Raw genomic sequence first — 20558 nt, 5'->3', positions numbered from 1 at the left:
AAACAGACAAACAAATTGAAACGAAAGGTGTCTTCTACTTATCACGGGCAGCTACCCATAGTTACCTTTTAGGCGAGATGATAAATGTAAATATTTATTTACACAATCAGTATCAGTTTAAAGAAGTTAAACTCTTACATAAATATGTAGCAATAAGACTAATAAACATAAATTATACATCAAGCTTTTTGCAAAGCTTAAGCATACAAAATTCAGTCAGTATCTTCACTGAAATCAGGTTCTGGAGGTTTTTGCAGCTTCATAAGCTCCCTAGCAGACTTGAGATTTCGATTCTTATGAACGCCTCGGAGAGCATTAGCTGCAAATCTCGATGCCAAGAACGTTGCCCCAATACTAAAAGAAGCTCCACCCGAGTTACTACTGGCCCCGGCCAACGCTTCTGCTTCTTCATCCTCTTTTCTTTGTAGTTCCATAAGTTTCCTTTTCGTGAAACGCCTCCATGCTGCTTGGATGAAGCAAGCAGCCCAAGTTCTCCAGTGCTGTGAGTAGAAACGGAACGTGTGCTGTACCTGTCTACTGTGGAGCTTTCTGAACTGACTGGCGACGAATTTCAACTCATCTGCTATTAATGCAAAAGCCTCTACCTCTGTCAGAGCTTTCACGGTACGAGTAGAAGATGGGAGGTTAGAACCTGATTTCGGGTCTAGTGCCCAAGTAAGAAGTTCTTCTCCACAGAAGTCGGATTCTTTTAACAAGCTGCGGTTGAAGAAACCGCTTCTCCCACCATCAGTTGTCACACTCTCAAGGCGCCCTCGTATCACAAAGAGCATTTCATCCACTGGATCTCCTTCTCGAACAAGGTAAGTGTTCTCGATGTACAAACAAGGTTTTAGATGCTCACAAATTGCATCAAGCAATCTCTCCTCCATATTTGCAAATAGAGGCACCTGAAAATTAACAATGGAATATTAGTAAAGTAAAACTAGCAAAAGACAATAACGTAAAGCTTAGCAGCTGTAGAATCGTTTGTCCCAGTCATAAAATGAATGTTCGGTCGTTCACTCTTAGAAGAATTATAACATCGGATTGTAGCAAGTAACTAGGAAAACATGAAATAAAAGAAAGAACACTACTAAGACCAGATCATTAGTTGCTATATTTTCTTCATTGTCGTTTTCCAGCAATTTTGATATGCTGCACTTAAGCCGAGGGTCTTTCGCAAACACTCTCTACCTCCACGCGGTAGGGTTAAGGTGTGCTTACACTTTAACCTACCCAGACCCCACTTGTGAGGTTGGGGTAGCAACTCTGCTGCACCACACGACGACAGTACCACGACTACAATGATACCTATGTTGCTCGGACTCTTCATAAATATCACCAGATGTGTGTTGGGTCCTCCAAGAGCTATGCATTTTTGGAGGACCTGACATTGGTGCAGCAACATTTTTGGAGGGTCTAGGCAACAGAAGAAACAAATATTATCGAAAAAGCAGGAATATATAATTTAGTTACCCTCTTCACTAGAGCCAGACAAAGATGACGTTTGATATCCCTCCTGAGATCCTTGGGCAAATTCTGAACTATATTTTCTTCATCCACTCCACGTGTTTCTTGCCACTTGTACTGATCATAGCCCCTTACCCGTTCTCGAAGTTCTTGTGGAAGCAATCTGTGATGCATCCATTGTTCCGAGTCACGCCTTCTAACTCTCATCTCTTCAAGTCGAATAGTAAGTGACTGAAGGTATGTCTGTGATAACAAAACACCAAACTCTTGAGTAACAATTTCCCATAGATACAAATGCCATTATCAGAAACACTTCAAAGAAACTGAAAATCATAAAATGAATTTATTGTGGAACAACAGTTTTGATTTTGATAGTGTAAGTAATTTTCATGCGAGTCGGTTGCTCGAACGAAAGGAATACATTACTCGGATGCCATAGTGCAAGTAATCCAAAAATTCTGTCCCTTGGCATCTTCTTCAGAATTTCTTTTCGTGAGAGTCTTCCATAATTTAAACTTTTTTTTTAAGTATCATTTTGGAAGAAACGAGAGATGGGAGCCAAAAGAAGAATAAACAACACTACAACAGCAACCGGTCTCGTACATAAAAATATCATGTCAAGGAGGTATCCGACAAAGCTTTATATCTGTGTAGTACTCTATGATGGCATATCTTAAGATCCTAAACCTCTATTGGAATTGTCTAAAAGATGCTATTGCTTGACATTTACCACAATCTCAAAAATTATGAATAATCCCTCTGTATGTCTCATGACTACTGTGAACTCTTAACTGTTGCTGAGAGAGAAGCACTTTACTTGACACTGCTGAGATGATATCAACATTTTGCAAGAACTTTTCACTTAAAACAAAGTGGAATTATCTAATGGCGTAAATACATAAACAAACCCTAAAACATCGCCTCATCTAGTAAGTAAGAACTCTAACTTTGCGAGTGCACATCTACACACCTCAACTTGGTTTCAACTGGCAACAAACCCCAATTTGTCTCCTCTGTGTCTCTTGACACCCGATGTGATGTGACACATAAATTTTCGAGGTGTCTAGCTGATCATTTTGTAAGTTAGGAGTGCTCAACTAACACAGTGGAGACGAGCTGAGGAGTCGATATGTGCATACACGAAGTTGGAGTGTTTACTTGCCAACTAAGGCCAAGTTTGATTGTGTTAATTATGTATTATGCCTAACTCATTTTTTCCGAAAGAAATACACAAAGTGCATTTTTTTAAATGATTGCACCAAGTGCGTTATCTAAACTGTCAAATGTCTTGAGCTCCGTTTTCATCAAGCACCAGTATCATAACCACTTAACAGTAAACTCTCACGTGCAACTGATCTTTCTGAAGTTTTCGCACAATATTATGTTAGTAACAAAATGACAAGCAATCTCTATAAGCTATGTCAGTGCAGAAGCTACATTACTAGCATTCGGTGATTACCTGCATGTTACCAATCAGCAATGCAAAGAGAATGAGCCCGAGTATCGCTAGTGCAATAGAGAATAAAGACTCCCCAGGATATGTGCTAGTTTGAAGTCCCTGTCCAAGGGTACTACACAAGCAAAACAAGAAAAAAAGAAATGCTATTAGAACAAGTTCACCAAAAGGTTTATTAACAATTGATATACCTTAGCATATGAAAAGAAAATAACGTAAATATTCATTTAATTAGTTTTCCGAACTCCAGCTTAGTCGATTCTTCTTTTCCTCTTCAGTCCTCCGGGTAAAGAACAAAACGAAAAGAAGATCCTACAACTAATATTGGTCTAACCAAATAGTGAATAGACAATATGAACCAAAAGAAGCATATAATACTGGAATATATTGAATTAGTGTTCACATTTAATTATCGGCTGTCATGATTCAGTGACAGGAAAACACTACTCCTCCGTAAACCAATTAGTTGATAGACAATATGAACCGAAAAGGCCATCGGAATATTAATCATTTAGATACGATGATAGCACACGATTAGGAGGAAATTTCTCTTCTCGTATTCAACAGGAAAAAGTATGGTCACACTGGAACTCTGGAACAATTGAATTAGGAACTTGACATTTTCTTAGTAACAGATAAATCTCTGCAGGCCATTGGTGCACAGTTCGAAACTCGGTGGATAATGGGTTCTCCCCTCCATCGTTTTCTACTTAAATACCAGGCTTTTATTTGCGGTAGGATTTGAACCTGTAACGTGCACCAAATTTACACATCACAAGTTGAGCTCTTACTTATACAAGTTACAACTAGACCAAAGTACCTATGGATGCTTGTCTTATATCTCCCTGTAACTCCTGCAAAGCCATATGGTTTTGATTTTTAATAACCACCCTATAATCTTGTTACCTTAACATAAAAAAAAAAAAACTTGTTCACGTTGAATTATAGGCTATCAGGTAGGAATAGAACCTAAGTGAGCGCCAACAAGCAGCAACAACAACATATTCAGTGTAATCCGACGAGTGGGAATAGGGGAGGGGTAGAGTGTAAGTGTACATTACCTCTACCTTGGGATGTAGAGATTGGCTCAAGGAAAAACAATTCAATACGGTTCGAAAAGAAAGGCGGAAGTGGAAAAGCTATGGCAAAATACTATAGAGAGCATGACAAAGTGCCAAAAGGAAATAGTCATAATATGCAAAACCTAGTGCATGCAGACTTTTCATACAACTTTCAAATAACGTTTAATCAACATATAGTTGAGCAAATGGTAAACTACAATGAAGTAATTAGGCATAAATGTACACTTCAAACAACAAAAGGATTTAGTAGTAATGTGATGGAAAATTTTAATGCTTTGTTTTTCACTCCTTAGGCATAATCCCTGAAAGATACGAGAGACTAAAGCAAATGAGATAAGAATAATGTTAAAGAGTAAAGCCACCTTAAATTCTGGAGTCCCCACCACAAACAGTAGCAATATTTAGTCACAAACTTCATTGAGAAAACTATGCCTGATGACAAAGCCTGCGCGAAAATTCCAAAATCAAATGGTGGATTGTCACCGCTACGAGGGCATGCTCCATTTAAAACCGATTCACTGATATTGCTCCAAGCATTATACCCTGTCATGCCTTGATTGCCGCAGTACAAGAAATCAGTTTGGCATGTTGTGTTATGACTACAAGCTCTTTCCCAGCATGTATCATAGCGTTCCACAGAAAGCAAATACCAGAACGAGCCAACTATCTGAAAAGAACCAACGAGAATGGAAGCAAGGAACAATCAGAAATTCCACCTTGAGATAACCTTTGCGATGTTCTAGCAAAGATGAGCAATCCGAAATTTCAACGAAAAACCATCTAATTTGCATATGCTTTGCAGAACAAGTGAACATTTTCTAGTTGGAAAATGAAACAGCAAACTCCATATACATGCAATTGAACCAGAAAACGGAGAGTACACTGCATTTCTTTTAAACCAATACAACATGTATAGTTGTTGATAAGTTATTCACCTATTTTCAGATAATTGTTTCATTTACAAATTAACTTTACTTTACGGATGCGGTTTTAGCTTCAATCCATCTAAAAGACGATGAAGATGCTATAAACAGAGATTTCATATTAATAAAGATTTTCCCTCATAATGATCTGCAAAATGACAGAATACAGCAGGAAACCAGAACTTCCACTTCCGCAAAGAAGAGAATTTTACACAAAAGAAAATGGTATAATACATATATTGAACCCTAAACTTGGCTATAAATTTTAACTTTGACCTCTAACTTTCATAATGCACAAATAGGCACTTTAACTATCCAACTTTTAAATAAATAAACACATGAGTCCTACATGGCACAACACACGTAGAACACCACGTAAGACAAAAAATGACATGTAGGACATGTGTGTCTATTTGTTCAACTTTATACAAGTTTAAGTAGTCTAATTGTGCACATCCAAAGTTGAAGGGCATGAATGTGATTTGAAGCCAAATTAAAGGGCACATTTATGTATTATGCCAATGAAAAAAAGAAGATTTACATTTCAAAACAATGCAATGGACAGTTATCTTAGCAGAACAGATAGCAAACATTTCGGCAACTTAATAAGTAGCTTACGTGACTAGCAAGCATGTACAACAGCAAATAGGATGCAGCACCAGCCCATGCAGTTTCAGCGAAGACACCAGTAGTTCTTTTCAATTCTGACGTTAAGGGTATAACTCGGACAAATCTGGGGATATACTGGAGCAAAATGATATAGAGCAAAGCTTGTTTGGTAGCCAGAACATCAGAACCTGTCGATCTCTGCAGGAATCTCCCAGCTACAATCTGTATAGATCCATAAAAGGAAAAGCAAAGTGAATGACGATAGGCCATTCATCAAAAGAGCTGTATGGGCTGATTCATAAACAAATGACTTAATAAAAAGGCAAAGCATATCAAAACATCCATTGACAGTATCGTAACACAGAAAGGTAGAGAATCGGGATGAAAATCCCACTCAACCCCATTTAGGACAGTAAGAAGAAAGAACCTTGAAAAGTGAAAGCATGATATAACAAGAAGGAGACAATCATTTTGTGGCACACTTCCCTTTTTGGTCCGTCCCAAGCAGATCGTCACCTTTCTATAATTAGAAAGAATAGCTTTAAAATTCTCCTCTTACCCTTAATAAAATGATTTATAGTAAATTATAGCCAGAAAAATGGCTAAGGTTTGTTTTGGACCACAAATTTCAAAGGTCTACCTTTCTTTCTTAAATTATGTGTCAAGTTAAATGGTGCCACACAAATTAGGTTGGAGGGAGTATAAGGTCAGTGATCATAAGAGCCATGGTAGTTTACTAAAGGAAATAAAGTTTCAATGTAGAGAGACATAAAAAAAAAAATAAAGCATTTCTTTAAACCTGAGGCAAGGGAACCACAGCAAGAAGATCGATGATAAAATAGGATCGCAAGTATCTTTTAGCAATCTGTCCAGGATCTATCACTAGTTCACCCCTTCCAAAAACTCGAGAGGATGGTGCAATATAAGCTGTACGAAACTGAAGTGCCATGTGAATAAGATAGAAAGCATCGACAACGGTACGAAGAGTTGTGGCTATCACAGCTAGCTTTCGATCAATCTGAAGGCAATTTGACTTGTCATCGAAAACTGGAAGGTAGAAAAACAACGGATCAACAGACACGGCCAGAATGCATGATATAACAAACAGCTTATTCCACAAGAGAAGGAATTTATCTTGAGGATCAAAAATCTTCTTCTCTGAAACTTTCAGATCTTCAGGAAATACTGCCTTAGAGACACCAAATCCAAGTGATCGACCAATCGACTTTAGTCCTTCAGATCCTTTTCTCATTCCTCTCTTAAAAGACCTTGACGGGCTGCTAGTTGCATGGCCAGAATGTCTTAAAGCTTCCATGATGAAGCCACATTTATTTGCAGCTACGGTGTTGACGCTGAGGTTAGTCCGCAATCAAAGTCATCCAACCTAAAAAAATGTAAAGAAGCATTATAAGGTAGGGATACTCGAGGAGAATTCATCAATGACTCAACAAATGGCCATAAATACATTGTTCATGTCAAGCCGCCCTGTCCATCAGCCATAAATTGCTTAAATGCTAAACATTAACATTTTAGGTGTTATCTTCAGTTAATAGAAAAATGTATCTTCCAACCAAAAGAGTGTCAAAAACAATCTTCAAAGACAGCGAGGGTAAGATGTTATCTGCAAAAAAAACTAGAGTCCAATGATTTACAACAAAATTTCCAACAGTTCACCATATAACACATTGTATTTAGCCCATAGCTCCGACTTCCATTTTCACATTAAGAACATACAACCCCCAAAATATATGCCGGAAGAAGTGGACTGAATAAAAGCTTAATAACCTTGATAAAAGATCATTAGTACCTTACAAACTTTTTTTTTGCTGCCCATCCAGATCTTGGGACTTCGAACCATAATCTAACATTTTGTACAATCAAACACATATATAGTAACTGCAATAAAGCAAAAGATTCTAAGTTCAGGATTAAAGTTCAATCTAACTTTTGGCCATGAAAGACTAAACATTGACATCAATTCTGCCTGCATATAGCAAGAGCCTTGCCATTTTACATCACTCTCTATTCGCATTAAAGCCATCAGGAGTCCATGTCAGTAAGCTTTATTTTCCAAAATGGAACCACGAGAAGAGAATCATATATTGAGCTAGTTCAACAACAATTTCTAACATGAAAGAAAAAGGAAAAACTAAGTTCAGAAAAATGAAGAAGGCAACTGGAATAAATTGAATTTTAGATGTTGCAGATCTTGCTTGTTCAATCAAGTGCTCTCAACATGACACAGATGTAAAAATATTCTAATTAGTCACTCCTTCACGATATCTCTAATAACCAATGCCCGAGTTACAAAACCGACGACCTTCCTGTAAAGCTTTGCTGCGACATATCTACCTAGCAGATTCATCCATTCTTCTCCTATCTTTCTTCCACCACCACCACCACCACCACCCCCTTTTTTTGAATAACCGTGGTGTCCAGGCCAGCTTGTGTGCACCTTGACTAATTTCACGAGATACCTGCCACCTCCCACCAACAGCAGGTAGTCCACCAAGGCTAGATCAGATGGGAAGAAACCACCTAGTATTCTTGTCTCAGTTGGAATTTGAACTTGAGACCTTTTGTTGCTCTCAACCCAATCTTTCTTCCCTCTATTTAACTGGGGAAAGCAAGGGGGAGGGGGAGGAAAGAAGCACAGTTATTGCTAAATCTCTTCACTTACTGTCTCATTTCCCTGAAGCCGTCCTCTCTTATGCCCGAATTAGAGAGAGAAGGGAAATCTAAAAGATATTATTCCCGAATCTTGCCAATATGTATTACTTGGTATATCTCTGCAGTTGATGCAGAAGCTATGTGATATCATTCCCTTAAGCTAGCTGATACACAAGAACTTCCCTCCTACTCTAATAGAGGATAGTTTGGAAGCTGTGAGATAAACGTTTTCAGCGTAGGATTTGCACGAGTCATATATGGGGCTAAGCTTTCTTCCTGTGAGGACTTAGCCTTTCTAGTTTTAGTAGTTATGTGAACCTGAATTCTACAAAGTCAGAGCATCATTGAAAGAAATGGTTCCCGTTCCTAACATATTCAAAAATATTGTTAAATTTATCAAACGAAACATTTTTCAGTCTTCACCTAAAACTAGGTGCCTTATCTTCCCAATTGTGTGTGACAGATTGGCTCCTATCACATAATCAGATAATTACATAGCTATTACAGTTTTCTTACCACATATTGAATTTCAGAAAATGGATATAAGCTAAGCTTGAGGCACAAGCTGAAACAAATACCATAAGAGAAACTTGTCTTGTACCGAACACATTTTCTGCTCACCTAAAACCACTAAATACATGACTTCTTAGCTGCAGTCGAGCTCCTAAGCATTAGATTATAGGTACAACAACCTATGTTAGCTGAATCGAGAAGTTTACAAATTTTCAACCAAAGTGTAAAGATGTCATATCCATTCCATTGCAAGTCCAACACACAAAGCTTCAGACATTTAATAGAAAACTTACTATCTCAAAACCGTAAGGTTAGCATCTTTTTTAAATATCATCATATCAGTAGACATATAAAAAGAATCTTGGTATCAGCCTTATTTAAAATCTCAAAAGTATTGCTCAGACACACAATCTCCGGGATAAGAAAAGAGGAACCTCTCACTAATCCAATAACATGTTCTAGGACATCTTTTTCCAAAAAAGAAAATCTGCATTTGACCAGGCGATGGGACATTTCATGATTAAACTGCTAGCCCATCCCCCAACACACACACAACTTAATCACCTCTCCCTCTCCCTCTTTTATCTCAAAATGCTCCAAATTGAAAACCGCCCAAATCCTAGTTCCATTTTTATGAATGATACATTTTTAGTGGCTTCTGCAAAATATTGACATGTAAGTGAACTGATAATCAAGAGAAGAAAAAAAACAACCATTAGTGCATAGTATTGAGGCTCTAAAATCATCCTACCTTTAAAAGACTTGATCTTTTTTCATTTCGACCACAGAAGGCACATACCCCACAAAATTTAACCAAATAAAGATTGACTCTTTATTGAACACTTCAGCCGTACAGTTGTACATAAATACACACAAGCAATTCATACAACAAAAACAGATGATAGCATAACCAGCAAATTAATCAAGACTCATTTAAATTTGTATACAAGCAATTCAGATAAACAGCAAACTAATCAAGACTCGTTTAACAAGTCAAAAAAGATAGAGAACACACAGAAAAACAAAGAAATAATCTCCGTAAATTTGCATAAAAGCAAAAAAGGGACAAACCCCATAGATGTTAACCAATAAAGATTGAATCTTTATTGACCCCTTCAGCTGTAAATTTGAATACAAACAATTCAGACAACAAAAACAGACAATAACATAACCAGCAAACCAGTTAAGACTCATTTAACTAGTAAAACAAAAATATAAAAAAAACCAAAGCAATAATCTCTGTAAATTTGTATATAAACAAAAAAAAGACAAACCCCATAGATGTTAACCAATAAAGATTGAATCTTTATTAACCCCTTCAACTTTAAATTTAAATATAAGCACTTTTAGACAACAAAAACAGATAATAGCATAGCAAGCAAACTAATCAAGACTCAAACTAAATGAAAACAAAAAACTTAATTATATTGCTAATTTAATGAAAATATTTACAAAAGTAAAGATAAAAAGAAGAATGGATCAAGAAAAGGGGACTTACAATTGAAGTCTTTGAGGTTAATCCATGAACTATGGTGCTAATGAACAGACAAGAGGGGAAGAAGGAAGTTGGGGGTGGGGGTGGGAATGTGAAAGCAAAGATAAAGTCAAAAAAAAAATAATCTGAGCATATAAATATCAATTGGATGGCACTAAAATCAGAAGTCAAAAGTAAGGAACAGAGTAGCAGAAGTTAGAAATAAAATAGACCAAGTTGAGACATGAATACAGTTACCATCCACCCCACCCCCCACCATAAAGACCCCACTTTTCCTCAAGATTTTTTTCCTTTTTTTTCACTTTTAACTTTTTCAAAGTTAAATTTTTAAATATGTCATCGAAATTTTGAAAAAGGATTTGATTATATTATCTGTTGAAAGTTTGGCTCACTTGAGAGACTTATATGTGTCGTTCATTAAAAGTTTAATTCATCTTCAATGATATAGTTAAGCATTTTTTGTTCTTTTAATAACATTTTATTATAATTAACTTTCTGATTTTACTTTTAATAATATACTATTGTTGGTACAAAATCTAAAAGAAAAAAAAAAGTTGTAATATTTTTTACACAATAAAATTCCAACAGTACTTTGCTACGAGCAAGTTGATGATTTTTTTTTAAAAAAAAAAATGTGCCAAATTGACTACTTTGTGTATATTTTATCTGATTCATTTTGTTGACATGGTTACAAGAAAATAACTTATTAAAAATAAAAATCAAGATATTATTAATGAGTTTTTCACCTTTGTTTTTATTTTAATAAATATGAAAAGAGATTAATGCAATTTAATATAGTAGTATTAATTGAGATCAAAGAATAAATAAAAACAGATAATATCATTTAAATATTATAAAAATTCTGTGTAAATTAAATATTAAGTATAAAAATGGATTGAAGAGAGTAAATATAAAGTGAAGAGAGTATTCAATTATTTTTTTAAGTATACATGAATGAATTATGTGAATATTAAATACATGCACACATTTTCTAATATTCTTTGTCTTTTTCATATAAATAAAGCATTTCTCATTTTATAATTTTTTTAAAAAGTTGTTAAATATTACCAACAATTTCAATAATTTTCTCTAAGTTTTCTCATATTGACCCTTTGCATATATATAGTCACACATGGGTTGAATGGAAAAAGAATGTTCACTTCCTTTTGTTCCCTTTTCCTTTTATATATACAAATTCAGATTCAATCGAGCTTATGAATATTTTTTTCAAAACATCAAAACACAAAAAGATATTGAAAGCAACTTAGATATTAAAGTAATAAAAAACGTTTGAGATGAATTTTCGACTATATAAATATAATAAATGGTTGATTTATTTTTATTTATTAGAAAAATATGAATAGATTTTGGTAGAGTATGATCTGGCTTGTATCCAATTTTCATATACTTCTTGTGATTCAACTACTTGAAATTAAAGATTTCTCACTTGATTTAAAAGGAATATATGAGAAATATAACGCAACATAGTAAAACACAAAAAGTAGTGAATAGTAAACCAAAAAAAATCGTGTATTTATCTGTTTAATTTTATATATTATGTTTTAAAAGCGCACAACAAACTTACCAATATAATAATGATTCCAACTTTCATGCCACCACATCCACTAATTGGAGAATAATTCGTTGAAAAGTCTCGGCAGGTAAAATGCTCTCTAACAAATGCGATTTCATATTTAGCGAGACTCAAATCTGAAATCTCCGATTAACGATGAATGAGTACTTACTACTCCAGGTAAATCCTTGTTTTTTTTATATGCATTGTTTTTATAACTAGATTACACTATAAACTTATTATAAAAAATGTACTGGTAGATATGATTGTGTAATCTCATTTTCACTTACCACCAAAACAAAAATACTAATAAATAAATAAATAAATAAGCAAAGACCAATGAAATGTTCATAAATAAATCATGCACACATCAATGCTAATTAAATATAAAAAAAAACCCTAAAATTTAAAACTTAGACAGTATTAACTAATTAACCTATGCTAGAACAATAATACTTGCCAACATAACAATAAACCCTCCAATTATCTCAACTTTCATGCCACTACTTCCACTCTCCGGAGCCGGAGCTGGAGCCAGTGTCGGAGCCAGAAATTTCACTCGAATTGATGAACTATGTTTAGGTGACAAGACTATCACATCAAGTTTTTGGCCCTTTTCACAATGGCCATTTGCTCCACTTATGAAGAAAAATGGGCCTGATCTGTCAAGCAAAATCTTGGTTACTCCATCTTCATATGATTTAATGGGCTGGGCCTTATTGCAATTGTTGTAATCTTCTTCATTTACTTGTAATACTGAGTCTGACTTTGGATCATAATTCAAAACTGTAAAAAAATAATAATAATATATAATTAGAAGGGTAAATAGAGAAATTAACTTCTCACACACACATATATACGAGATGAAACAATAAAGTTGTCTTCGTGTATGTTCGAGTCGTGAAATTAGTTAGTAATGTATGTATATTTAATATATCACACATTGCTTAATCAGAGAGAGAGATACGAACAACAAAAAGAAATATAACCATTCTTTCTTTTTTTTACAAATGAAACGAAAAGAGATACAATCAAGCTGATTAACAAAATCTCTAACGTGAGAAACAAACGATTAATAATTTGTTTCTAGAAGTAATTTTTTTAGAATCTAACAAGATTTTTTGAACTTTTTTTATTCGAAATCACAACGAAACGAAATGTACATCCTTCTCAAACCTTATATATATAATGAAAATAAAATAAAACAAAACATCAACTTGTTAGCATGAAATGGACATATATATAATATAAATCACCAAAAAAAATCATGTTAGCTATGAGTTATTCACAAAATATTAAAACAAACTTGCTAAACAACAAAAATTCATTTAACAAATCATACAAAAAAAAATTATTAGCTATGAACTATTTAACGACAGATTAACGTAAAATAAAAATCGTTACCAATATAATCTCCAATCCTAAAACGAGTTTTTTCAGCCCACTTATTAAATTCATTAGGTGAAGAAGGAATTTTCCAAGAATTTTCTTTTCCATCAACAATAAATTCTCTTGCTTCACTAAAACAATTTGTGAAAAAACTAATAATCAAAAAATAAGCTAAAAAGGAATAATTAGAATTTTTCATTTTTTTCCCCCTCAAGAAAAAATGCCAAACTTCTTTTTTTTTTAAATACAAATTTATAAAAGTGATGAATAGAAATAGCAAAGAAGGAAATATATGTTTATATAAAAAAAAAACGTAGGGGTTTTTGGCATTTTTTTCTAACTATATAATATATAAGTTTTTGATTTTGTTAGGAGTCTAGGTTTGGAATGAGGTTCGGAGTGATTGAAGCTATGCGAGGATGACACGTAGGAATTATGATAATCCAAAAAAATTGGGTTGGGAAGTTTGAATTATGATTATTTAAGTGAATTTTATTTGTCATTATTTCCCATATATAATATATAATAAATGGCATAATGAGCCGTTTCATTTTATTAGTCTTTTAAGTAAAAATTTTAAAATGTACAATTTTTTTAAAAAAATATCCCACTATATTCGTACACAATTTTGAATTAGTCGAGCTTTAAAATAAATATTTAGCATTGTATAACAACAAAATTTGAATGCAAATTCAGATTAATCAATTTTTAAAACAAATATTTAACATTATAATGAACAAAAGAAATTAAATCACATAGTTTTATTAATTCATTGATTTTTCTTTTTTAGTTACGTACACCCCCGAAGAACTCTATGTAACAAATTTAAATGTAAATTCAAATTAATCGAGCTTTCAACAAGTATTTAGCATTGTAATATATGAAAGAAATTCAATAGCATAGTTTTATTGATTTTCCTATCTCGTACACCCCGAAGAACTCTATGCAACAAATTTACTCGAATCATAAATAAAATTATGAAAAAAATTCCGTTGCCGGGACTTGAACCCGGGTCTCTCGGGTGAGAGCCGAGTATCCTAACCAACTAGACTACAACGGATCTTGTTATGTACTATTCAGTTGTATTATTTTAAATTTTACTTTACTACAATTACTAATTCTTGTGAAAAAAAATAACACTCTAGCATAAAGTGTTTTTTCCTTTAATGTTTCTTACACAAAATGAATATAATTTAATCAAGAAAAACATTTGAAGGGTCCAAAATTCAATCCAATTACCTAATTGTTACCACTTTGAGTTTTTTTTTTCTTTCCTTTATTTGGGCATTTCATAGGTAGTACATCGCGAGATAAGATACAAATTGCCTTCAAAGGATATGGTGGAATAGTAAATACTCAATACAGTGGCGCTTTGCACCCCAAAGTAAGACTTCCCGGTGCATCTAGATTACTCGAGACTCAAAGCAAATATCAAACACCGGATCCATTTGTTGTGTGTGGGGGTGGTGGGGGGGGGGGGGGGGGGAGGGATTTGAGGAGTTAATAAACTAATATACACCAATTAAGTCAAATGATTCACCTTCAAAATCAAAATAGTATAAAATCACAGATGAGTGAATACAGAGTTACAAACAGAACTGAAGCAGCAACAGACAAAGTGTTCAACACTTCTTAAACAGACATTACAAGCCAAACTGAAATGTAGAGGCAGATTGTGTGTTCTCATTTGAGGAGGGTCTTCACTATGGACTTGACATTCAGCTTCTTCAAGTCTGTGTAAGACTGACCACATCCCACAAACATGACCGGGGCTCCAGATATGTAAACCATGGACAACGCTGCTCCCACCTGCAGAAAACGCTGACTATAAGAATACACAACAACACTAACTACTATACTTTGATTTCAAACTCAAAGTGGGAATCGACTATGTGAATCCTGTCGCTCCATTTAAGGTTGTCTCAAGCCAATATCGTTCAAAAATAAGGTAGATAAATGTACTAGAAATCCTCTCTATTTTCTACCGGTATATATCTGATATGAGTAGAAATCATAGGACCTAAAGTAAACATGCTAACGTGACTGAAATATATTTTGACATTTGATTGTTGATATCAGAATGATAATCAAATAAGTAGGAAGAAAAAACATTAACTCGGTAAAGTAGCATAGGCTGGCATCAAACTTGTTAATGCGAAAAGACCATGACTGTGTGTACCTTATCATCAATGGTGTCAAACTTGGTAAGGAGAATTCCATCAATCAATCTTGGATTTGGTGAGGGTGAAAGGTCACCTAGTTTCTGCAGATATAAGAGAATGTGTCAATTATGGAACAAACGTTAAAATTATGGGGAAGTTATCATCACCATTATAGGCAAACCTGGTTGAACTTTGATAACTGATCAACAGCGTCATTTCCAACAAGTGCCTCACCAACAAAAAGGATCAGATCTGGACTGTTCACATATATAAGCTTCGAAAGTGCTCGCATCAGTGGTTCATTATCCTGTGGAATATGACAGTTGTGCATGAATTTGAAGGAAGTGAAAGATAAAACAAGAAACAAGAGTATCTCAGCTTGCAAGGGTTGATGCTGAAACTAACAATAGAGACCCCTACTAGTATCCAAGACAATATTCTACTATTATTCTGTGTATAGTGCTCATACAGGGACTTCCTAAAACTGCTAAGAAATTCAATCATACCTGCATTCGACCAGCTGTATCAACAAGAACGACATCTGAACCATTTCTATTAGCCTCCTGGATTGCTTCCTTGGCAACAATAGCAGGATCCTTCTCATAGCCCTTCTCAAATATGGGGACCTGTTAAGACAATACAATGTCAGAAACTTAACTTGTGCAATCTCTCCCCCAGCGAAGACCAAAAATTCGATCAAGTACAAAATTTCCAATCATGGCATACCTGAAGTCTTCGAGCATGAGTACGGAGCTGCTCTACAGCTCCAGATCGAAATGTGTCACACGCAGCCATCATAACATTGACCTTGTGCTGCTGAAGCCAATAAGCAACCTGCAGCAGAACATGTAAAGAACCCCATGAGAAGATATACAAGGCCCTTGAAGTAAAAGAAAAAAGAGCAATCTTAGTTTACCTTCGCAAGATTGGTAGACTTTCCAACCCCATTTACTCCTACGAAAACCACAACATATGGTTTCCCCTGTTCCTTTGCGGCATGAACATCCCTCAAGATATCAATGGAACGTTTAGGAGTTAAGATCCGAACAAGGGCCTCCTCCATTGCTGCCTGGTTTGATCAATTCAATACCCCATATTAGTATGTTGAGACTATGCCAACAACAACACCATACCCAGTATAGTCCCACAAGTGGGGTTTGGGGAGGGTAAAGTGTGGCGGTGTACACAAACCTTACCCCTACCTTGGCAGGTAGAGAGATTGTTTATGAAAAACCCTTGGCTCAAGAAATGTTCAGACTATAAAAAGCAAAAAAATAGATGAAAAGAATTTTTCAAGTTTTGGCATACAAAAATTCAACTTTGCAACACCTTTCCATTTTAACTCTTCCTTTTATCTTTAAAGCCTGGAAGATGTTGAGGGGTATGCTTTCAAACACCTTGGATTTGAACACTTCTTAAATGGCATTGTTCCTCCAAGTGCAAGTACTTTAAAGCAACTAAGTACTCTACTCTGTAAATGAATGAAGGTCCCAACTCTCTTACCTGAACTGTTGAAGAAATTCTTGTAAATGAGCCAAGCTTTTTACCCTCCAAACTTGCTGCCACTGATTCACAAAGCTTTTCAGCAATTTCTTCGGCCTGTAAGACATGTGTAACACTCATCAACCAATTATAGAATGAAAACAACTGATAGAAACATGGTCATCAATTGGGAAGGTGGTTAAGGAGAACGAACGCGGGTAGTAAGAGTAAAGCAACTGTAAACTTACCACATTCTTGGTCATCAGCCTGTCCTTAAGAGCTTTTAAAGCTGGCTCTAAGTCAGCTTTGTCCAAATTTGCCTTTCCTGCGATACTGGAGACACAACAGCAACCAGGTTATGCTCAGCATTTAACAGTTAGAAAGATCCATTATCTTGGAAGTAATTTTTTTTCCCATTTCTCTTGAATATTTATCAATTTTCACATAACACCCCAAACCAATTATCTTCCTTAGTGTCTGATAATCAAATTAGGCAAATTTCATGGTGATTAATAACGGACGTGGGTGAAAATCTTTCTGATCTATATATACCCATTGATCCATTTTGTGAGGACTATATGATAGAAATATCAGCCATTTCGTTAACTAATTTTCATAAAAATGCTCATTTATTTTCGTGAATCAGGAGAATTACCTCTGGAACATGGATGAGAACCAACCTTTCTTCTTTGCCTCGACCTTGCTGTCTTTCCCTGGCTCTTCATCCTCCTCAGTCTCACTATCACTACTCACAATCTCCTCTTTGTCCATCATACTCTCACCTTGAACTGCTTCTACAACTGCTGTATTTCCATTTGCATTCTCACACATAGGATCCGTGAAATCCAATTTCGACTCCTTAGGTGAATCATCCCAGACTCTGTTCTTCTTTGCCTTTTTTGTAGGCTCTGCCTTGGAATCCTTTACAATGGTATCGGTTTTCTTTCCACCTTTAGCCCTAAGCTTCTGTAGCTTATTTACATCAAAAGCCCCAGAATCAGAACTTCTGTTCTCTTTACCGTTAGCCTGCACTACTCCATTTCCCTTACTAACTTTAGAACGCCCATTGCCATTTTCCATGGCACGACTATTTACTTTATCACCATCTCCACTATCATTTCCTGATTCAGCACCACTCTTTTTTTGATTGCCTCCATCCATAATGCCCTTCTGCACTTGTCCTTGCTTCTTACCAAGATTATGGTTTACAGGCTTGCTCACCTGCTTCGATTTCTTCATTTCCTCAGCACGTGCCTCGGCCTCCTTCCTAAGCTGCTGAAATACATTGTCAAATTCATTGTAGACAGTTCTTTTTGGGTCATAAATCTCTGAGAATTCCTGCTTAACCATAGAAAGCAATTCATCCACATACAATAGATGAAGAATTTTCTGATACACAGCAACAAACACAAGCCCCAGATCATTGTGAAACGTCCATTTAAGAGTGTATGCAGCTCCTGGTACATCATAGTTAAATGAAGCGGCACCTGAACGTTCCTCCAAAAGACATGAACGAATCAATGTGTCAATTGGAGAACCTCTAAGAGCATTTCCAAGCTCCTTACACGTCCAGAGGATCAAGCCCCCTCTAGTGAATATCAGTAACTGCTCTAACATCTCTGGTTCTAAATATATACCCCTGCAAAAATGGAGGTTTTTAAAATACTCACATCTCAGCCAGAAAATTAAACCCCTTAAAATAATCAAGGTTAACTTCAAAAAATATCTAACTCAATTTTACATAACAGATTCAACAAATGGTATTTTCTTACATAAATGAGGAAAGTGAAGGAATCAAGAACAGGAAAAAGCTTACCCTATATCAAACTCAAGGTTCCGTAAGAGATTCAACAAATGCTACTTTCTTACATAAATGCAGAAAGTTAAGCAATCAAGAACAGAAAAATACTTCAAACTCAAGGTTTCGTAAAAGATCCAACAAATGCATTTTCATACATAAATCAGAAAAGTGAAGCAATTAACAGTATAAAAAGGCTTATCCCCTATCAAACTCAAGGTTCGGAAACAGATTGAACAAATTACACTTTCATACAAAAACGAGGAAAGCAAAGGATTCAAGAACGGAATAAACCGTGTACACCACCACACAGAGTAAAAAAAAGGCAACTTTCAGCAATTAAAGACAGAGAAAATAATCAAAATTTATACAACCATACAAGTCCTCAAAGCAACAACCAAAAACCCACTACTCGTTTGGCTCAAGCAATTAAACTGCAATCATCAACAAAATCTGCATCTTTCAGATATACTTCCTCAATTAAGCAAAAGGAAAGAAACCCCAATACTCATTTTTCACAATTCAAGCCATCAGACTACAATCCACCAATAAAAATTCCTTTTTTTCCTTCAATTCAACAAAAAGAAAGAAAACCCAATATAGATCGAATCTCAAATACCCAAATCAAAGCAACCCCTTTAAGCAATTCTACAAAACCCAATACTCATTTATACAAAACAAACCAAGTATACAATCCTAATTTCTTTACAATTCGATACAGCTAAGATTTGTTTACAATTTTGATAATTCATGCCTAGCTAAGTTTTTTTCCCCCATTTTTTCCTCAATTGACCAAAAACAAAGAAAACCCAATAGAGATCGAACCTCAAACAACCCAAATCCAAGCTCCCTTTTAAGCAATTTTCGAAACAAAACAAAACCCAGATCGAAAACAACATAACAAATCCAGCTAACCCCAAAAAAATGCAAAATTTACAATAAATAAACAATATCTGTAACTTTAACTAGAAGAAAAAGGATCATACCTATCAAAATTTGTCGAGGAGTCTGAAGAAGAAGGAAAAAAAAAAGGCAAATCGATTGAATCGAAAGAAAAAAAAAGAAAAATTGAAGGGAAAAAATGGATTGCTTTGAATATTTATATATATATAAAAAAAAAAGGCCACCTTTGACTTTTTGTCAATATATGTGTGACTCTCTATTTAGGTAAACTAAATTCCATGTGGAAAAGATGTAATAAAATTTTTTTTATCGCGTTCGTTTTTTATTAGATATCTTAAATTCAAATATATAGTCGTTTTTACTATCAATATTGACCTTTTTTATGTTCACTAAATTTAGTTAAACCCTTAATATAAATATCGAGTCATGTTATTATATGGTTTGTCTTTTATGAATTCTGATCAAATAAGCTCGTTTTTTCAGATTGTATAAATTAATAAGAAAACGATGTGTAATTCCAAATTTTTATGATATAAAAATATAAATTTTTGCTTTGTAAATGAGATATATATCTTGAAGCAAAAAAATTAAACATTATCATGTAATAGAAGAGAATATACAAATATCTTATATTGGAAAGTACGAATGAAAAATATAAAAAGAAAAATAATAATAATTCAATTTGAGCCATATGAAGAAACAATATTACAATAATGTATTTTTTTCTATATTTGAATTTGCTTCGAAAATAGAGTCGATGATATTGAAAAGTATGAATGAAAAATATAAAAAGATTAGTAATTCAATTCGAGCCATATAAAGAAACAATATTACAATAATGTATTTTTTTCTATATTTGAATTTACTTCGAAAATAGAGTCGATGAATGTCGATAAGCACGTTGATATTTTCCTTTTTCAAGTTCACTTTGGATTTATGTTAATTAAGATTAATTACAAATAAAAGTCAATTAATATATTTTTCTTTTTCAAGTTTAGACTTTAGATTTATGTTAATTAAAATTAATTACAAA

The 20558-nt window shown here is 34.5% G+C and overlaps 2 protein-coding genes and 1 non-coding gene across 5 annotated transcripts; all 3 read right to left on the bottom strand.

The window, feature by feature from the left end:
- Positions 1–15: 15 nt before the first annotated feature.
- LOC101267093 (probable cyclic nucleotide-gated ion channel 5) lies at positions 16–10415 on the bottom strand. Of its 3 annotated transcripts, NM_001368723.1 has the most exons (9): positions 10222–10327; positions 7348–7436; positions 7006–7161; positions 6340–6924; positions 5550–5762; positions 4371–4675; positions 2930–3041; positions 1477–1713; positions 16–908 (listed from the first exon to the last, which is right to left on the bottom strand). In NM_001368723.1, the coding sequence occupies exons 4-9, from the start codon at positions 6853–6855 to the stop codon at positions 213–215; spliced, it is 2079 nt and encodes a 692-aa protein (NP_001355652.1). In that variant the 5' UTR covers positions 6856–6924; positions 7006–7161; positions 7348–7436; positions 10222–10327; the 3' UTR covers positions 16–212. The 3 variants fall into 3 exon arrangements, with proteins under 3 accessions (NP_001355652.1, NP_001355653.1, XP_069147933.1); NM_001368724.1 differs by lacking the exon at positions 7006–7161; XM_069291832.1 differs by lacking the exons at positions 7006–7161; positions 7348–7436 and having other exon boundaries at positions 10222–10415.
- A 3752-nt stretch (positions 10416–14167) lies between these two features.
- On the bottom strand, positions 14168–14240 carry TRNAE-CUC (transfer RNA glutamic acid (anticodon CUC)). The gene has a single exon. It is a non-coding gene; the product is annotated as a tRNA-Glu (tRNA).
- A 462-nt stretch (positions 14241–14702) lies between these two features.
- LOC101266797 (uncharacterized) lies at positions 14703–19778 on the bottom strand. The gene is made up of 10 exons (XM_004251700.5): positions 19609–19778; positions 17480–18463; positions 17073–17157; positions 16846–16941; positions 16259–16411; positions 16069–16176; positions 15849–15968; positions 15524–15649; positions 15360–15443; positions 14703–14989 (listed from the first exon to the last, which is right to left on the bottom strand). The coding sequence occupies exons 2-10, from the start codon at positions 18439–18441 to the stop codon at positions 14864–14866; spliced, it is 1860 nt and encodes a 619-aa protein (XP_004251748.1). The 5' UTR covers positions 18442–18463; positions 19609–19778; the 3' UTR covers positions 14703–14863.
- Positions 19779–20558: the final 780 nt, after the last annotated feature.

Source organism: Solanum lycopersicum, chromosome 12 (genome assembly GCF_036512215.1).
Source record: "Solanum lycopersicum chromosome 12, SLM_r2.1".
In the NCBI taxonomy this organism is placed as follows: domain Eukaryota; kingdom Viridiplantae; phylum Streptophyta; class Magnoliopsida; order Solanales; family Solanaceae; genus Solanum; species Solanum lycopersicum.
This window is presented reverse-complemented; position numbering and strand designations above follow the sequence as displayed.